Below are 20,095 nucleotides of genomic sequence, written 5' to 3' on the forward strand. Positions count from 1 at the left end.
AGTAAATTAAAAAAAACTGATTCAGCAGGTAGCCAAGAAGAGACTTGATACCCTATGAGAATATATAGGGGGAGGTAATCCCCCTCAGGAACAGTCATAGGGGAGGGGAAGAATGGGAATGTGGGGGGGGGGGAGGAATGGGAGGATACAAGGGATGGGATAAACATTGAGATGTAACAAGAATAAATTAATAAAAAAAAAGTAACAAAGTTGCTCAAAGTATGTGTAGATGATCTAAGAAATTAATCTGTGAAAATGCTAACCAGAAAAAAATCAAATAATTAATCAATATATTTCATTAAAAATTATTGTTTTCCAAAAAAAAAAAAAAAAAAAAAAAAAACCAAAAAACCTATTATGTCTGAAATCCTTATCTGGTACCTAATCTCAGAATCAGTAGAAGTAATGAAGTAGAATTTTGATAAATTTCCTTGTATTCAATCATCAGCCTTAACATTTTAAAGAATAGTGGCACCATCTAAACATTGGCTTTGCTTTTTAAGTTACAATTCTTGGTTATCAACCAGTAAGATTAAGTCTGAATCTCTAATGTGCACCTATTAACAATGACAAGCACGAAGAACATCTTATTTTTGTTTTTATCACTTGGTTTAAAGTCCACTTAAAAGAGAGATTAGAGAGTGTCTGATTATTCACTTATGATGTCATGTTGATTCTGCAACCACATGATAAAAGCCCTGTGCTGCCTGATCAGAGCCGTGTCAGTAAGAAAGGGCTCCATGGATCTGGTCACGTTCCTGGTGTTCGGTTTCTCCTGTCTCATTCTCCTCTCACTCTGGAGACAGAAGTCGGGGAGAGGGAAACTCCCTCCTGGTCCCACTCCTCTCCCAATTATTGGCAATTTCCTCCAGATAGATGTAAAGGACATCAGCCAATCCTTAACCAATGTAAGTATGCATTAATGCTGATCCAGTACCTCATAAAGAAAAATAAATTTAACTCATCTTTAATTTTTTTATTTGAGGTTGTAATACAATGACATTATTATTTTGAGATTATATATATTCCTTCTTCCCTTTTGTTTCTCCATACCCTCCCAATACCCCTCCTTGTTCTTTCTCAGATCCATGGTCTATTCTTGTATTGCTTGTTGTTACATGAATAATGCATTTATATACTTATATGCATATATACCCCTAAATATAACCTGTATAGTCTGTATAGTGTTATTTGTATGTACGTTTTCAGTACTGGTCAAAATAGTATTGTAATCAATGGTCACAGGTCAGAAATCCCTGTAAAGTTGCAGGTGCCTTCATTGTTTGCAAGTTTGTCCCCATAAGAAATTGAGCAATTTCTATTGTGACTAAGAGAACTTTTGGGTCTTTGCATATTATAATAAAACTTGCAAATTTGCAAAAGTTGTGTATACTTCTTCCCATCTTTATTTTATTACCATTTCCCACAATCCATTGCTAAAGGTCTTTGGTAAAGGACACATGACATCATCTAACAAGTCAGGTCGCACTTTAGAGATGTATCTTTACTGGCATTAGCTTTTGGTACCAATGTTCACTGAATAACTGGTGCTTTAGCAAAAGAAAATATCTATATATGTGTAGTAACATGGAAAAATAAATGAACTAAACAATGTTCCAGGGAATGTTTGACATTGTCCAAATCGACTTTTATTCTGCGCCTGGGACCATGAGTGCCCCAGCTTAAGAAACTGTTCTCTTAGCAGGTGCTCATGCTGTGTGCAGCTTCAGTGGTCCCCACTCTCCATATTTGTAGTAATGAAAGAGTGAGCCTAGGTTGTTCAGTGTGGATTTTTACTCTTTGTCATGGGGATACACGTCACAGGAGAAACTTTACATGTGCTCCTGAAACAGTCATCTGAGAATCCATACTTATTTTAGTATGGAGCAAACATGGAAATAAATCCCCCAGGCATCAAGTGATGAAAAAGCAGAATACCAATGTCGAGTCTTTTATTTTACTAGCAGTGGATCCCAAAAATGAATATGGAAACCACTTGCCTCAGTTACTTTTTGCAATGTGATCAAGAGATCTGCTAAATATTTTGATGTGACAATTCACTGTAATCTAAGCATCAGCTGCAACTGCCTGGGTCATCACATGGTACACTGTTCCTACCCACAAGTCATAGTTACCCACTGTTTTGTTTTCCAATTCCAGTTCTCAAAAGTATATGGCCCTGTGTTCACTCTGTACCTGGGCCTGAAGCCCGCTGTAGTGCTGCATGGTTACGAGGCAGTGAAGGAGGCTCTGATTGATCATGCAGAGGAGTTTGCAGAAAGAGGAAGCTTCCCAGTGGGTGAAAAAATTAATAAAGGCCTTGGTAAGTAAGTGTGCATGGTCATGTGTGAGTTGAGCAGCATTCACAGTGAGGAAGAAGAGAAAGCAAAGGCCAGACTTGCTCCTGGGGCTCAGATTGGGCATCTATGGTTGTGTGTTCTCCGATGTCCTCTTTCTTCCTGGGATCACTTTGTAGTTCCTGTTCCTATTTGTTTAGGAATCATTTTTAGCAATGGAAAGAGATGGAAAGAAATAAGGCGCTTCTCTCTCATGACTCTGAGGAATTTGGGCATGGGAAAAAGGAGCATTGAGGACCGTGTTCAAGAGGAAGCTCAGTGCCTTGTGGAGGAACTGAGGAAAACCAATGGTGAGCAAAGCTTTGTATTTTGACTTTTCCGTTTTGTGCTAGGTTTGGGTATAAAAGATCTATTGATATTATTCTATTTCAAATGCTTTTCTTTTGGTTTTGAATCAGATATCATGAACACAGCTCATTTTAATTTTCTGATGACTTATATCCTTAGTACAAGCATAACTTATTTATGATGATCATTTCATCAGAGAATAATTAATACTGACAACACTGACTTCACCTACATTTATGGTTCCCATACTAGATGACTTTTGTTTTCATTCTGTTGAACTACTTTGGTCTCTGTAACTTCACTGATGTGCCAATGTATCCTGACAGTTCATATCCATGGTTCAGAGTACTAATTACTCAGTGTATATTTTTCATTTCTTAGCTGAGAGTATAGAATTTTATCATAGTTTCAAAAATTATCATGACTTCTTATTTGTTGTGATTTATATCTTTTAAGAAATTACGTGTGACAACATCAGTCTGCTAAATGCACAAACCTAATGAAATGACTCATTTAACTGAACTTGAAGTATTTTCACTAATATTTTATCTCATCTTTCTCAAAGCATATCACAGATCTGTCTTCTGTCTTGTCAATCAATTCTTTCCACAGTCACTGTTTTGCATTAGGGGATGGGCAGGTCTTAACTTGCCACTGTGAATGCTATGCTCCTAGGAAGTCCCTGTCAGGGAAGACTCAGGTTATCTCCTTAGGTTCTGAAGGAAGTTTTCTTTAAGTTCTTTCTTCAAAATAAAGTGAAGAAAAGACTGAAAATAATATTTTACCTGCAAATTGCATGCATACCAAGAAAAATCCCCAAGGGTTATCCACGATCTTCTTTGCTAAAAATAATACATTTTCCGATAGACTATAGTATGGTGATGTTTAAAAGCTTGGCATACCATCAACATATTCAGTAATTTTCTTTCATTTACTTATGTAACAATTTACTAAGCGTATTTGGGAATCCACAGACATAATTTTGTGATCTCCTTCCATAGGAAAGGTATTAATAATTTTATTGTAGCAATTTCTATAGAAAGTGCATCAAAAGAGGCCTTCTTATATTTTCTTATTTGTAAAAATAATAGACATGGCCAATGTGAAACAAAAAAGTAAACATTACTGTACCTGCAATGCAATATTTTGATGATAAGATAAAAAAATCTATGAATGTCAACTTTATCCAAATATAGTAATGTGGAAGTTTGATTGGCCATAAGGAACATTTTCTTCTTTTGAAATACATGCTACTGATGTCTACTCAGGGTACACAGTTATGGGCTTCTTAAAGACTATTTTACAGTAGTGTGTCATGTTCTTTGACTATGCTCATCCCGCCTTTTTTCTTCCTGGCCCTTCAATTTCCATCATTCTTCTTTCTCTTCAGTCTCATTTGCGTTGTGCTTTTGTGTTCAGTGTCATATAGAGTGTTCACATCTTAAGGAGCAACACACATTGTTCTACACACAGTAATGAGTACGGAGAAGTCTGTATTTTCTTTTCTTTACATTTACCCTCCTGGCATTTAACGTTAAATCAAATAATTTATTTAATAAAACCTTATTCCAGGTATCCACTCTTTCACTATTTATATCTCAGTGCTGTGTCTGCTTCGCAGGCAGAATTGTTTCTGTTCAGAGCACTAGCACTTTTATAAAACACACAAAATTCCCCCTTTCCTGCCTGAAAATAGCAGACAACTAAAGGATTCGAGCCAGTACAGTAGATATGATCTGCCATTATTCAACTAGGAAGCAAGATGTTAATTTTCATTTAAGGTAAAAGTGATTGCCGATTCCATATATATGGAATATTTAGCTGTTAGGGGAAATTTTAGGCAAAATACTGCCTAGAATTTCAAAAATGCCTTTACTTGTTAACAAGGAGAATTTTTTTAATGTATATTTACAATTGTCTCCAACTTTTCAGGTGCACCCTGTGACCCCACCTTCATCCTGGGCTGTGCTCCCTGCAATGTCATCTGCTCCATTATTTTTCAGAATCGTTTTGATTATAAAGATAAGGATTTTCTTAACTTGATGGAAAAATTAAATGAGAATGTCAAGATTCTGAGCTCCCCCTGGTTGCAGGTGAAGCTGAGTTCTGATCCTTCTGAGAACAAACTTATGGCCATTCTTTCTCACAGGTCAAATTCTATATGGACTAATGGTGAGGTGACAGAACCCATGTCCTGTCTAGTGTATTCTGGAAAGGATCTCTGGAAGGGAGGTCTATGTCTTTTGCTGAACAAATAGAAAAACAAAGAGCGAATGCTAAGTTGGCTCAAGCTGCCGAGCTCTCTATCAGATGATTTTTATCATTGACCTCCAGAGAGCTGTTCCTATAAGTTACTTCATCCATTTTGAGAAGGACATTTAGGGCCTCATAGAACATTCTGGCACTACCCATGAGTTCCTGGACTGTCAACAATTAAGTCCATCTTCATGCCAGCATTTGGCAGAAATAGCTTAGTTCAGACAGAGTATATTCTGCTAAAGAATATTTGGGGTAACGAACCTGTCAGGAAGGTGCTGAGTTTTTTCAGATGTTTGTTGCTCTGTTTGGATCCTGGATGACATGGTAACAGGAAGGAATCAAAATATGAGTGGTTTTGTGGTGTGTGGACCACAAACATCCTCACAATGTTTTCCTGTGCTGAATTGGCATCTCCTGCTCTCTGCCTAAATAGTGGTTATGGACCACAGAGAAGTCACTAAGGCTGGGCAATTGGTTTTAAGGCATCTTTAGAGGCCCACTCAACTCTACCTACTCACTCTGTGTCAGAGGTTGGATGGTAGGAAAAAAGTCTGCAGATACCAACTTTCTGAAGAAATTAAGTTAAACAACTATCTTAACTTCTGCTGGTATCTAAAAAGTATAAATTACAGTAATTTATATTATATGATATTTCTAATTTATAGAGCAGAATTGAATTATTCATGAATGTTAAAAAGTCTATCAGGAACTTTGATCATTTGGGCAGGGTTTTCTCTCAAATCTCCTACTAGCATAGAAAATTACTGTATATAGAGTGTATCACCTCCAATTCAAGGTGGACACCTGTCATATATGGAACCACAAGTCTAAATTGAGCTTGCTATATAACAGTATGTATGTTTTTCTTTATTATGCTTTATTCACTTAAAACATTTTTATTTTTCTTGTAGTTCTGCAATAGTTTCCCTATTATCATTGATTATTGTCCAGGAAGTCATAAGACAATAGCTAAAAACCTTGATCATATCAAAAGCTACCTTCTGGGGAAAATAAAAGAACACCAGGAATCACTGGATGTTACAAACCCTCGGGACTTTATTGATTATTACCTGATTAAATGCAAGCAGGTAAATGTTGATATACACTAATTTATTTGCCTTTTCAAGTATTTCCTCACTCATTGAATGTCTAAATATTTGCTAAAGATCTTTAAATACTCAGGACAGTATTAATTGAAAAACAACTTGGATATTTATTATGTGTGTGAATATACACTATACATCCAGGAAATCATAAGGGGAATTTGCTGATTAAAACACATTGACATTAACTTTACATAAAAAAGCAACATAACTGAGGAGAAAGAGAATACAAAGGGCGGGAAAGATGGAAACCACCTCCAGCCATGTCCCTGGGTATATAACCTCTGTATTCTACATTGTTCGCTGCTTCTCCAAATCCACCCCTATTATGTGGATTTAATTTATTATTTACTTAACACATTGTGTAGACAAAGTATTCATTTGTAGTTATTGTTTTGTGCATTAAATGTTTTGGAACAGAAAAGAGGATTTAATGTAAAAAATATGTTAACCTTTTAATTTATCTATAAGGTTATAATGAGGGTTTTTGTTTTTAATTGATAATAATTTATTGAATATTTAAAAATAGCTAACAGAAAGGACTTTGAATATTCCCTAAAGGGATATTTTTGGTATGATAAATAATGTTTCTGGGGTAACAGATATAATAGTGACCTGATCATGTTACATACAATCATTGAAACCCTGCATTCTACCTTAAAGATATGTCCAATTATTATGTCAATTAAAAATAAACGTATACTTTAAAAGAATGTATTTGATGTAGCTGGACTTTGCTATTTGTAGGTTCTTTTTTCCTCACCACATTTTTATTTTTTAATGTGTCATTAATTTATTGTTCAATTTCTTTAATCATTGAAGTGTCTGTAACATTTATTTTATGGCAGATATATCGATAAGGAGCTTCCCTTCCCCCCCTTTTTGAAGGGAGTTTTCTTTATTCTTGAGAATTTCATATACAATGAGATATAGTAATATTGGAGAAGAAATATGGGGTAAATATGATTATATCTCATTGTATATATGTATGTATATATGTATCCTGTATCCTCTCTACGTCCACTCTTTCCCAAGTTCGTACTCTCTTTTTTTGATAACTAACTAGCTCCAGGAGATTCTCTGCATGTTTGCATGGGTGTAGGGGCACGTACTGCATCATGGGAAACCTCTCAGTGGCTGTACCCTCAAAGATTCAAAGATTCTCCCTCTTCAGTGGTTATCATTTGCCAATAGCTTCTCAGTAAAAAGGACGACCTGGATGGCCCTTCCCCCCTCACTGTTGGAAGTCTGACTTTGCTCAGCTCATGTGTAGATAGCCACAGCTGCAGTGAGTTCAGGAGGGTAGTCGCCTTCTCACTTCCAGAAGGTTGCATTCACTGCTCTTCTTCCCATCCTCCTGCTCTTATGGTTTTTCTACCTCTCATTGCACATTCTTCCATAAACCTTAGAAGGAAAATAGGGTTGATAAAGATGTTAGATTTATGGCTGAGTACCTGGTCTCTTATTTTCCTTACACCTCTCTGGATAGACTTCTAATCTCAGTAAAAAGAAACTTCTCTGACCTGAGTTTACAACAGCTCAGGTTTGTGGTCATAAACACAAGCCTTTAGATAGCAGCTTGACAATACGATCATTTAGCAAAAGAGTATCAGTAAGTTTCATCCTAGGGCATCTGACCTCACTGCCCATGGGCCTTTAATGAGGAGTACATTGCTGGCTATGAAATTCCCTGCTTCAGGCTTTGAAACCAATCAGAAAGTAGTCAGGTACCTTGTAATAGTCACATTTGCATTGCATCAGTGCAGACTTAGGGTGGTGACTTGATCGTACCAGGCGCAGGCTTCAGACTCATGGTAGGGGTGAGATCTAGCCCAGGACAAGGACCCCAGGTGAGGGAGGAGTTTCACAACCTTTGGTGGTAGAGGCCTTATACCTAGGAGGAAGTCTAAGCTATTCTAGACTAAGGCCAATTAGACACAGGGAGCTCCATGTTTAGTGACATGAATCCAAGTCAAATGGGAATGGGGCAGAGTAATAATAAAGCTGTAGACGGCAAATGAACTTAGAACCAACCAAATTAAGCGAAGCAGAAAGCAAGTACAAGTCAGTCTTATTATTATTATCACCAATACTTTGTACTGAACACTCATGAACAATCACCCGGAGTCACGAGGTAATTTGGTTTGGGACAAAAGCCAAGGTAAGAGAGTCCCTTTACTATTCACTGTAGAAAAGTATTAATTATGTGGAATGTGTGCCCATAATACCAACATTGTGCTTATTATATTTCATTACATATGTATATATAATCATTTTAACCTAACTGTTGAAGCGTAATATCATTTAAGAGCTTTTCTGAAATGGCTGTTGAGTTCAAATTCTGACCTTTATGAACACCAATATTTTCTGCTTTAGAGTGTAGACTAAAAGGAAGATCTTTTAAAGAATATTTAATATGAAACCAGTGACGATCACATGGACCATTTAAATATTTTAAGTCTTTGGACTTGGTTGGCAGTGAAATCAGAAGGCGGAGTACGTGATCAGCTTCTGGAGTTCACATTGAGCCAGACACCCTGTTTGATTTTTTCCCTAGGAATTGTGAGGACTTAGAACACTGTGCGTGTAGGGAGCATAATTATTGTCTGGTGTACAGCATTCAAGGACTAGAACATTAAATGAGTAATAAAGGTGTTAAAAAAGACTAAAAACTATTACTAAGAGAGAGCACAAGCTTGTGAAGCTTTTCTATACAGGGTCAGCTAGTGGATATTTTTTAATATATATTTTATTAATTTATTCATATTACATCTCAATTGTGCTAGTGGATATTTTTGTTTTTATAGAATGTACATACTGACACAAATATTTTTGGCATCCTCTGGCTAGAAAATACACAATTGGATGTGAGTTGGCCTTATAAAATAGTAGTCACAAATGCATGTTCTGGGTCTGATTTGTCTTTCAGGTTATAGTTTTGTCTGGAATAGAGAATTAGAATCAAAGAAGGAGTGTTCTTTCTAGTCTATCCCAGTTGTTTTCCTCTGGTATGGCCTATTGTCTCATTATAAATAAGGGAAAATGAGAAATTATGACTTCTCATGATTTTCTAGAACTACCAACAAGAAAAATAATAAAATAAAATCAGATGAATTCCAGCAAAAAAAAAAAAAAAAAAAAAAAAAAAAAAAAAAAAGGAAAACTACATGAAGTTGATATTTCAAAGGGAGATGAGTGTCTCTGTCTATCAGATAACAATATAGTGTTAATTAATTTAATAGTATTAGTAGTGTTTATTACACAGTATTAGACACTCTAGTGTTATAAGCTTGTAAGTCAGGAGATATGTATGAACAGTATCGGGACTAAACACCCATAGCTGTAACCATGGTGACATCCCTATTATATACCATCTTCTTAGCTCTGTTCCTTGCTTTGACAATTGTGTTATACTTACTCTCTCCTTTATCCCATTTGAGCCATACTGTGTGTTCCCCTTGTCCTCCTGACTTACTATCTCCTCAGTTTGTGTGGTTCACTCATCCTTCTCTATGTCGGCCATGTTACTAGCGGACTCCTGTATGGAATGCGTCTAGGTCGTCTCAAATTTGTGAACCCATTCTTGTTCCCTATTCCTTCTAGATATTTGTACTTTTATCCTTTTCAGAAGTTGAACTTTATTGTGAGTCTGAAGGAATATTCGTTTCCTACACTGCCTTTTTCTGTTGGCCAAAATATTGGGTTTATGGGATACTCTGTACTTAAATGTGTACAGTGCAGGATCTTTAAATCTTAGAATGATGTACATAGATGTTCATATGATAAATATGGTGAAAAAAAGTAAAAGCCCATTGATTCTAACAATAGGGGGCTTCTTTGTGTAGAAAACGAAATTTAGAATATCTGTGCCAGTCTCTGCAGTGCTCTTAATTTCCTCTGGAACTATACTTTTAAGTTCTGTGTTGGCAGCAATAGAAAATGGTGTAATATTGTAGAGTTGTTGTCATCAGATGTCCTAGTAAGCAATTTACGAGATAATTGCATCAAACACTTCTTAGGAAAAACCCAACGAACACTTGGAGTTTACACTTGAAAATTTGTCAACAACAGTCACTGATTTGTTTGCTGCTGGGACAGAGACAACAAGCACAACACTGAGATACGCTCTCCTGCTCCTGCTGAAGCACCCACACGTCACAGGTGAGGAGGACACAGGTGATGAACCACAACCTTCCTGTAGGATGCTGAGAAGTCATTGTTAGCATCGTGCCTGTTGTCATCTCAGAGAATTCTCAGTCCTTATCCTTCTGTGCCCCTGGCCATAGTGAGAAGAAGGAAGAGAATGTGGATGCAGGAAAAGCAATAAAAATCTGACCAGGGTGAGGTTCCTTGGGAGATGATCTGCGTCAAGCACCCTCAGTGCCCTTTGACTTGTTGTACCTATATATTTAGTGGCCAGGTTGGGTTTTTAGAGCAGGCAACTTCACAAATTTGCTTTTCTTCATTCTGACACATCTAATTCTGGTGAACAGAGGGGAGAATTCATCTCACTGAAGCATTTCCTGAGTCTGCTTGAGATAATTTCCAGTCTGAGAAGTATTCAACATACATAAATTCATTAGAAAGTTATTTCCATTTAGCCAGAAGTTGTAGAAAAAGGAATTTTATTATTTCAACAGTCCATTTCCTTGCAAGTTCTGTTGAGCACACTTATTCTCAGTTGTACCAACAGTATTTTATTTTACAAATAACACTTTTTGTAAAAATGTGCTATTATTTCATCTTACAGTATTTATTAAATGATATACATTTTACAAACATTTCTTCACTTAACACGAAATCATACATTTTTTTTTGGTGAAAACAAGAGTTGCACTATGATACTAATGTGATCAATTAGCTTCAAATATTACACACATATACATGATATGTAGACAGTTTTTATGCTTTTCTTAGGCTAACAATGGTTCTTGTACATGTAGGAGAAAGAAATCCCATCTGGAGATAGAAACAAAGAGAATAGCTAAGTGGGCCTGTCTTTCTTCTTACATTATTGTCACCAGAATAAACACAGCATTCATGAGATCTATCTTAATTTTTCTAAATCAAAGGGGACTCCCCTCTTTTTCTTCTTCAGAGGGGAGTGGGCCTTCAGGAGACAGTAGCTGATTGGGACAAGATGAAACTTACTTTTAAATACATTCAATGCTTTATCATATATGAAATTCTCCTTTCACTTTTGTTCATTATACATCGAAGTGACAATATCATAAATGTAGTAATTAATAATTAAATGGTAGGGGGAAATGAGTATGGCAAACAGCCAAGAGGGCTTCAGAAAAATGCTGAAATACAATAGTGTAATGAAGAATGAGGAAAAATGGGGAGGGAAGATAACACTACAATATAGATGTCTGATGAACATGTAAGCTGTATTTATGCAACCACAGTATGGATCTCAGTTTGAAAACAATAAGGAGTCTATATAGAGAAATAGGTTATTTACCAGGGACCCCTCCCCACCCACATTCCTCAGGTAGTCTTGGATATAAAATACATTTTATAATGCTGCTAAGGCACCTTTGTGTGGTCTTGTATTGTGACAAACATGCCACTTCTCTCCTATTCCTACACTTCTCACGGTGACCAACCAGCTAAAGTCCAGGAAGAGATTGACCGTGTGGTTGGCAGACACCGCAGCCCCTGCATGCAGGACAGGAGCCACATGCCCTACACGGATGCCATGATTCATGAGGTCCAGAGGTTCATTGATCTCATCCCTACCAACCTGCCCCATGCCGTGACCTGTGACGTTAAATTCAGGAACTATCTCATCCCCAAGGTGAGCTTGCTCTTCTCTGCTGCCGGGTTTGGAGTCACACGTTGTTGTATGTGGGTAGCTTATTGTTTCAGGATTGGAATGTCATCTCTACCTCAGACAGGGACATGGTAGTCACACCTCCACATTTGCTCAGCCTTCCAGATACTGTTTGGTAAAGCTTAGGTATTTCTGTGTCAATGTTCCAACATTTGTCAATTTCCCAAAAACAGTTTTCTGGAATGTCTACCATTTTGAGAGTAAATTTGGAGATAATTGGAGAAACCTGTATCCTGAACCCTTGGATTCATCACTAAGCTTAGACTCTTAATTTTTGTGCTTTGTTTTGTTTTCTTTGTGATGTTTTCATTCCAGCAATATGTTTTCAAGATGCTTTATTGGAAATTTCCAAATTAATAATATTCTCTACTATGATTTTTTACTTGCTGTGACATTCTTTTCATCTGGCTTATGAAAGTAATTGATTTAATAACTTTGTTCATCTGATTTAACCAGCCATGTGACTTGTAGTAGTTACTGCTAACGATTTGTCTGTAAATGTATGTGGAATTTCCAGGCATTATCTGTATCAGTGCTCTGGTGTGTACTTTTCCAATTCTGTGTTCTTAATTTCTGTTTGTGATGTCATTCCACAACTTGAAGAATTCCAGGACAGGACTGAGTAGAACTGATTACAATAGTCATTGGCTTGTTTTATTTCTGAGCAACACAGAGGAATAGAACTTTAATACTTGCTTGTAAAGTTTGATATTTTAAGAAGATTTGGGAGGAGTTATTGGTAAGAATAAGAACATTTACCCTGATCTTCTGCTTTGAAATGAATTTGACCAAGAAAACATGTACTTTCTTTTAAGATATGTTTTCTGCATCCATTTTTTTATGATTTTATATGCTGATGATACTTTTATTAGTGAGTGTACATATTATAGGCATATGTATACCCTTCAATTTGCTTGGCTACATATTCATAGTTCATGATTTCTCTTGTATTTTAAGAGGTTTTGTTCTTTTTAAAACTCTAGAGGAAGGATAGCAGGCTACCAAGAAGAGACTTGATACCCTATAAGCATATAAAGGGGGAGGAAGTCCCCCCCAGTCACGGTCATAGGGGAGAGGAGTAAGGAGAAAATGGGAGGGAGGGAGGAATGGGAGGATACAAAGGATGGGATAATCACTGAGATGTAACAAGAATATATTAATAAAATAAAATGAAAAAAAGAATTAAAAAAATTTTTAAATTTGAAAAATTTATACAGATAAATTTATCTTGATCATATCAAATTCTCCCTCCTCACTTTCAACTCCTTGCCAGGACACCATAATCACATTTCCCTTCCCACTTCAGATCTAACATTCATTTATCTAACCCACTGAGTCCAGATAGTTTTTCCCATATGGATGTGGGTTATTTGTTGGGGTATGGGAAAACCTACCAATGGCTACACACCTAAAGAGAAGTAATCCCTTTTGAGTTTCTTTGGTAGGGGCAGGGTCTCTGGAGCTTTTCCACAATTCATGTTGGAATTTTTAGTTGGCTTAATCTTGTGATGACCTTGTATAAACGCAGTTGCTGTGAGTCCAAGTGAGCAACAGTTATGCCACATCTACAGAACACCATTACATAGTACCTTTTCCTGATTCTTACAGTCTTCTGCCCACTCTTTCTTGAAGTTCACTGAGGACTGGGCACATACCCCTTACTTCTCTTTCCCCACTATTTCCTATCCATGCTCAAACTTTAACTCCCAGTATCATCTTCCTGTTCTTTGATGCCACACATATTCTATTATCCCCTTTATTATATATTTTTTACCTTGACCGTGAGATCACAGGTTCTCATATAGCTTCTTCCTGTACATTGAATTTTGTTTAAGACTTCATCTTGCTGCTCAATTCTTCCATTCATATCACTCCGCTACCCGCTTGAACCCTGCCTCCACTGTTCTCTTTTTACTTTCATTTCACCTATATTCTACTACCTGGCCCCAATGCATCCTCCACTGACAATGACCTGATTTTAACTTTCTAGCTCCACACATACCCCAAGTCAGATACACAAAACAGACAAATGATTTAAGCTAATACTTTCAAGTGAGAAGGAACATGTAGCGTTTGTATCTTTGAGCTGGATGACCTCACTAAGTATATTTTTCTTCCCTCGTGAGTATGAGAGGTCTTTTCGTTTTGTATGTTGAGCCATCCCAGCATCTTTGGAACTAAACCAGCTTGATTGTGATGAATGATGTTTTTGATATGGTCTTGAAATAAATATTCAAGTACTGACTTCTGATTGCACTGAAGGCACTTTAACAACATTACTGTGACTGACCTCACACTCCTCCCTGCTCCCTAAATGCTCTATGTTTGCCAGAAATGCCCCTGCTATTCTTTATGCTTAATCCTTTCTATGGAGCAGAGCATTGAACTATGTTATTTTTTTTTTTGTTATGTGCCATGATTACTTTGTAACTATTTTTCTGTACATCTTCTTGCAGGGAACAACAGTAATAACATCTCTGTCATCAGTGCTGCATGACAGCAAGGAATTCCCCAATCCAGAGACATTTGACCCTGGCCACTTTCTAGATGGAAATGGAAACTTTAAGAAAAGTGACTATTTTATGCCTTTCTCAGCAGGTAATAGAAACTCATTGCCATGGTTCTGGTGGCATGCAGATCTGTGGAGACTTACACAGTGACTATACAGAGGACTGATAGATTTGCAGCTCGTGTACGATCAGGAGTATGACTTCCAGTGCCTAAGCACTGTCCTTGATAAGGAGCACCCTCTTTGCCAGGCTATGAAAATGAGGCTTTGATTGTTCATCCATTGTTCAATATTGAGGAAGCTAGAGAGTAGAGAATTTGTGTTCTTCCTTCAGATACATCACAGAGGCACCAAAGATACCATCTTAGAAAGCAAACTTCACTTATACTTTACGAGACTTCTTCATAATTTAAGCTCATGTATGTTTTTTTTTTTCTGCTGTGTTCGTTACCTCCAGGCTGAACTATGCAGCTATGTCTCCAAAATTACAGAAAGGCACCAAAGGGCCCAAGGGCAAACAGATGAGTGAATAATTCATGTTAATGCAGTTAGACCAATGCATGTGAGGTCACCACACATCCCAGGGCCAGAGGGTTGTTAGGGAGAAAATCATACCATGCTTTTTCATATGTCACATTTTGGGCACAAAATAGAGCAACATTCTCTTAAAAGACTTTCTAGCTGCCTCAAAGGGCATAGGTCATAGAGAATATTCAAGAGAAAATGCAGATCATTTCACAGAAGAGCATGAACTACTGAGCAGAATGTTTCCTCTCAGTTCAGAATCTTCTAGACCACCTTGGGATCATGGCATTGTAGATATGCCATGATGCCCCTCAGTGGCTGTAGAGTTCCTCAACCCAAAATTCAGGGTGTGAGCAATGGATATCGGGTACATACCTGAATTATGTGTGCTACCTGGAGACAGAGCTCTCTTCATTGGTTTCATGAGCTTTATAAAAATTCTATAATTCCAACTCCTCCATGGCCTCCCTGGTGCTTTGGATACAGGTGTGAACCGACACATCTAGCTGACAAATATTTTTGAATGATATATTTCTTAAGACAATATGTTAGTTGGAAGTATGTCCCCTTTTGTTTATTTGTCTAACTAGTTTTCCCTTCACTCATACATTTATCTAACACATTAACTCAGCAGTTACCATTGTTCCCTTGTATTTATATCTGCACATTGAATCTCAGACTAAGACTTGTTGTGAACAAGGAATAATGATCTTCTTTGGCATTTTTTTTTTCCTCCCAGGTAAACGAATTTGTGCAGGAGAGGGCCTGGCCCGCATGGAGCTGTTTCTATTCCTGACCACTGTTTTACAGAACTTTCAGTTGAAATCTCTGGTTCACCCAAAGGACATCAATACGACCCCAATAGTTAATGGATTTGCATCTGTGCCACCCCCTTACCAGCTCTGCTTCATTCCGTTCTAAAGATATCAGATTGCTTGGCTCCTGATGTGTTGTCCTCTGCAATCCCTTTCAGACCATCATGTACTTCCTTCTCCATCAGTGACCCCATGTTCTTTCCCCCCTTCAAATAGATCCCAAATCCCTCAAGATTCAGGAAACACCGATATTCCATTTTGCAGTTTCTGGAGTCACTTCACACATATGTCTGCCCTTCCCTATTCTCTGTAACACTGTTCTTATCTCTTGTGCCTATGTGTATGTTGATTTGTGCTACTAATGTGGTTTAACTGTAGCACCAAGAAATTATCTTATAATAATTTATAGTGATTTATCTTCTACATGTTCTTAATAATATGATATTTTGATTGATATGTCTTTGTTCAGACTTTCAATACAGTGCGGGGTAGAAACAAAAGAAGACAGATGTTCAAAGTTCATGCTGGTCCATATAATGAGAACAGGGCATGTAAAGAGGGAGTGCTGAATTGATCTATATAGCACTTGGTTCAGCCATTCTGTAGTTTTTGGATGAAACCAGTCTTCATTTTGATGCTCCAGAGTCAGCCAGTGTGAACTTGGCCATTTATAAGTTCAGTAGAGACAGACTTTTACAGCAAAAGTAAATGGTGAAAATATTCTGTCTTCGGGGTGATTGTAAAAGTGTTTCAATGTGCCTCAGTTGGAAATATTTATGTTCTGCAAAATGAAATAATCATCTTCTCCCTGTAAAAAGTGTCTTTCATGTTGGGAAGGGCTTGAGAATGGAGGATATTTGAAAACTGCATAAAACATCTTCAAACGCAAGAGAGAGAGAGAGAGAGAGAGAGAGAGAGAGAGAGAGAGAGAGAGAGAGAGAGAGAGAGAGAGAGTGCTGAGTAGAGAGCCTGGTCTCTGATGTCATTGTCATGCAAATCTGAAGACCAAAATTTCATCACCAGTGCACATCTCAAAGTCCAGGCATGGAGCATATACATGTTGTACTACTGCTTAGGAGGCAGAGTCAAAAGGATTCCTTGGGCTTCCTGGTCACCCATACTATCTTAATAGTCAAGCCTCAGGCCTCAGGAAAACACTCTGTCTCTGAAAACTAGATGGTCAGTTCCTGTGAAAAAGCACCCAAGGTTTACTTCTGGATTCTACATGGATATGTCCCTGTTTTCAAACATGTGCCTAATCATGCACACACCTCATCTCTCACTTCACCAACACAAAAGAGAATGTGAAGGGGAGGATGGTAAAAAAAAAAAAACCTATTTGGTTGAGTGTCAACTAGAGTCACAGGCAGTATCTGTATTTGAAACAGATAACCAGTGACCAGAAGCAGCAGCACACTGTAGAGAAACAGAGTGAGGGCAAATCACATGGAGGAAAAGACATGCAGGGTGGGGTTGTGTCGTGTCATGCTTTGTTGTCAGGAGCCATGCATGCAGAAAGGGCCTGTGGTAAGCAGGTGAGCTTCCTGGAGGCACCCCACCATTTTTTTCTTTGACCGCTGACAAATGGGTTTGCCATGGTAAGGCATGGCCCCACAGACTTTGTCCCTAGTTGCTTCCAGCTACTTGTATGCCTTTCCATGCTTGTCGTTGCTATACTGCTCATGCCTCTGTCATGGTGTAGAGAAATCCACACTGCACATGCTCTGTTGTAATTGCTTTACTCCATTGTTCAGATTTCCTGCAGAACCCATATGAAGATGCTTTTATAATTCCTGATAATGCTTTTACAGAATTCCTGAATTGATTCAGGCAACTTTAAATCCTACTGCCAGAATAGCAAAAACTGCTAGAAGCTCTATGAACCTTCTGTGTCAAGCACATAAATTGCACTAGGAAGAAGAATAGTTTTGGAACAGATTTATGACCAAAATAAACATTTGCTCTAGACTGGAAATGAGATCATCGGGTCTCAGAATGCACCATGACAGATAAGCCATGAACAGAAAACAGGAACTATTCCCCTGTACCCACTTGTCAACTCTACATCTACCTGTCTTAGCTTCCCCTGACCTGTCAAAGTTGGACTTTGATACTCTTCTGTCAACAAAAGATAACATTTTAATGGTTTTTCTTTTTATTTGTTCTTCCCTTATATAATACATCCTGACTGCAGCCTTCCCTAATTCCACTCATCCCAGTCTCCCCTCCCCCTGCTTTCTCCTCCACATCCTCTGATCCTCCATTTACCTTAAAAAAAGATCAAGCCTCTCACGGTTATCAACCAAACAAGGCATAGAAAGATATAAGACTAGGTACAAACCCTCAGAGCAAGACTTGACTAGATAGATCAGGAGGAGGGAAAGAGCCCAGAGAGCAGACAAAAGAGTCAGAGATACCCCTATTCTCACTGTTAGAATTCCCACAAAACCACCAAGCTAAACAACCACATCATGTATAGGAGGACCTAATGTAGACCCATGTAGGCTCTGTGATTGCTGCTACAGTCTATATGAGCCACTATGTGCCTTGCTCAGTTGATTCTGTGAGCTGTGTTTTTGTGCTATTCTTGATGCCTCTGGCTACTACAATCCTTCCTCCTCTTCTTTTGCATAGTTCGCTGAGCTCTACCTAGTATTTGCTTGTCTCTATATCTGCTTCCATTAGCTACCAGAGGAAGCCTTGGGCTAGACACCAGTATTAGTATAGTAGAATGTGATTAGCAATCATTTCATTGACTATTTGGGGTGATTGTCAGTCATGGTTAGTTCTACTATAGGTCTTTGAACCATCCAGCTCTGGTTCTTGGATATCAGTTAGTGTTGAACATAGGTTCCCTCAAATAACATGGGCCTCAAGATAGACAAGTCATTTGTTGGACTCTCCCACAAGCTTTGAGCCCCCATTGCCCCAGTACATTTTTCATGCAGAATCGGTATAGTTCAAAGGTTTAATGGCTATTATGAATAAAGCCATGGTGAACATAATTGAGAAAGTGCCCCTGTGTTTTGGTGAAGCATATTTTGGGTATATACCCAAGAGTGGTATGTCTGGGTATTGAGGTAGATCAATTTCCAAATTTCCAGAAACTTCCACATTTATTTCTATACAGCCATTAACAGTCTCCTAACCAAAATAATAGCTCGAGCCAGATGATTCAATGCAGAATTCTACCAAACTTTCAAAGAAGAGCTAACACCAGTACTTCTTAAATTATTCCACAAAATGAAAACAGAAAGAACATTGTCAAATTCATCTTATGATGCCACAACCACCATGACATCCCAACAACACAAAGATTCAACAAACAAAGAGAATTACAGACAAATTTTCCTTATGAACATAGATATAAAACTACTCAACAAAATATTTGCAAACTGAATCTAATAACACATCAAAAGAGATCTTCCACCATGATCAAGTAGGCTTTATCTCAGAGATGCAGGAATGGTTCAACATATGAAAATCAGTCAATGTAATCCACCATATAAACAACTGAAAGAATAAAACCACATGATCATCTCATTAGATGCTGAAAAGCCTTTGAGAAAATCTAACACCCCTTTATGATAAAACTCTTGGAACAATTAGGGATAAAAGAGACATACCTAACAATAGTAAAGGCAATTTATAGAATGCCTATAGTCAAAATAAAATTAAATTGAGAGAAGATTAAAACAATACCACTAAACCCAGGAAAAAGACAAGGTTTTCCACTCTATCTCTTCAATACAGTACTTGAAGTTTTAGCTAGAACAATATGACAACTGACAAAGATACAAATTGGAAAGGAAGAAGTCAAAGTATCATTATAGTAGATGATACAATAATATACATAGGCAACCCAAAAAAATTCTACCAGGGAACTCCTACAACTGATACACACCTTCAGTGCTGTGGCTGGATACAAGATTAACTAAAAAATCAGTAACCCTCCCATATACAAATGACAGATGGGCTGAGAAAGAATTAATGCAAACAACACACTTCAAATAAAATTTGGGATAACTAAGCAAGTAAAGGACTTAAATGAGAGAAACTTCCAGTCTTTGAAGAAAACAATGAGTAAGATATCAGAAGATGGAAAGAAGATCTAGTGCACATAGATTGGTAAAATTAACAAAGTAAAAATGTCCATCCTACTAAAAGCAATCTACAGGATCAATGTAATGCTTGTCAAAATTCCAACACAAGTCTTTGCGGACCTTGAAAAGACAATACTCAATTTCATATAGAAAAACAAAACCCAAGGAAAGCTAAAAAGAATTCCGAACAATACAAGAGCTTCCAGAGATATTTTCATTCCTGATTTCAAGCTCTACTACAATGCTATAGTAACAAAAAGTACATTGTATTGACATTAAAAAGGATATGTTAATCAA

At 37.5% G+C, this 20,095-nt stretch overlaps 1 protein-coding gene across 1 annotated transcript; it reads left to right on the top strand.

Moving 5' to 3' along the window:
• The first annotated feature begins 701 nt into the window (after positions 1-701).
• On the top strand, positions 702-15,801 carry LOC127189883 (cytochrome P450 2C26-like). The gene is made up of 9 exons (XM_051146951.1): positions 702-908; positions 2,161-2,323; positions 2,498-2,647; positions 4,578-4,738; positions 5,816-5,998; positions 10,027-10,168; positions 11,623-11,810; positions 14,303-14,444; positions 15,620-15,801. Exons 1-9 carry the CDS (start codon positions 741-743, stop codon positions 15,799-15,801), a joined length of 1,479 nt encoding a protein of 492 aa, XP_051002908.1. The 5' UTR covers positions 702-740.
• The last annotated feature ends 4,294 nt before the right edge of the window (positions 15,802-20,095 follow it).

The sequence above is a fragment of the Acomys russatus genome, chromosome 5 (genome assembly GCF_903995435.1).
Source record: "Acomys russatus chromosome 5, mAcoRus1.1, whole genome shotgun sequence".
Taxonomy (NCBI): domain Eukaryota; kingdom Metazoa; phylum Chordata; class Mammalia; order Rodentia; family Muridae; genus Acomys; species Acomys russatus.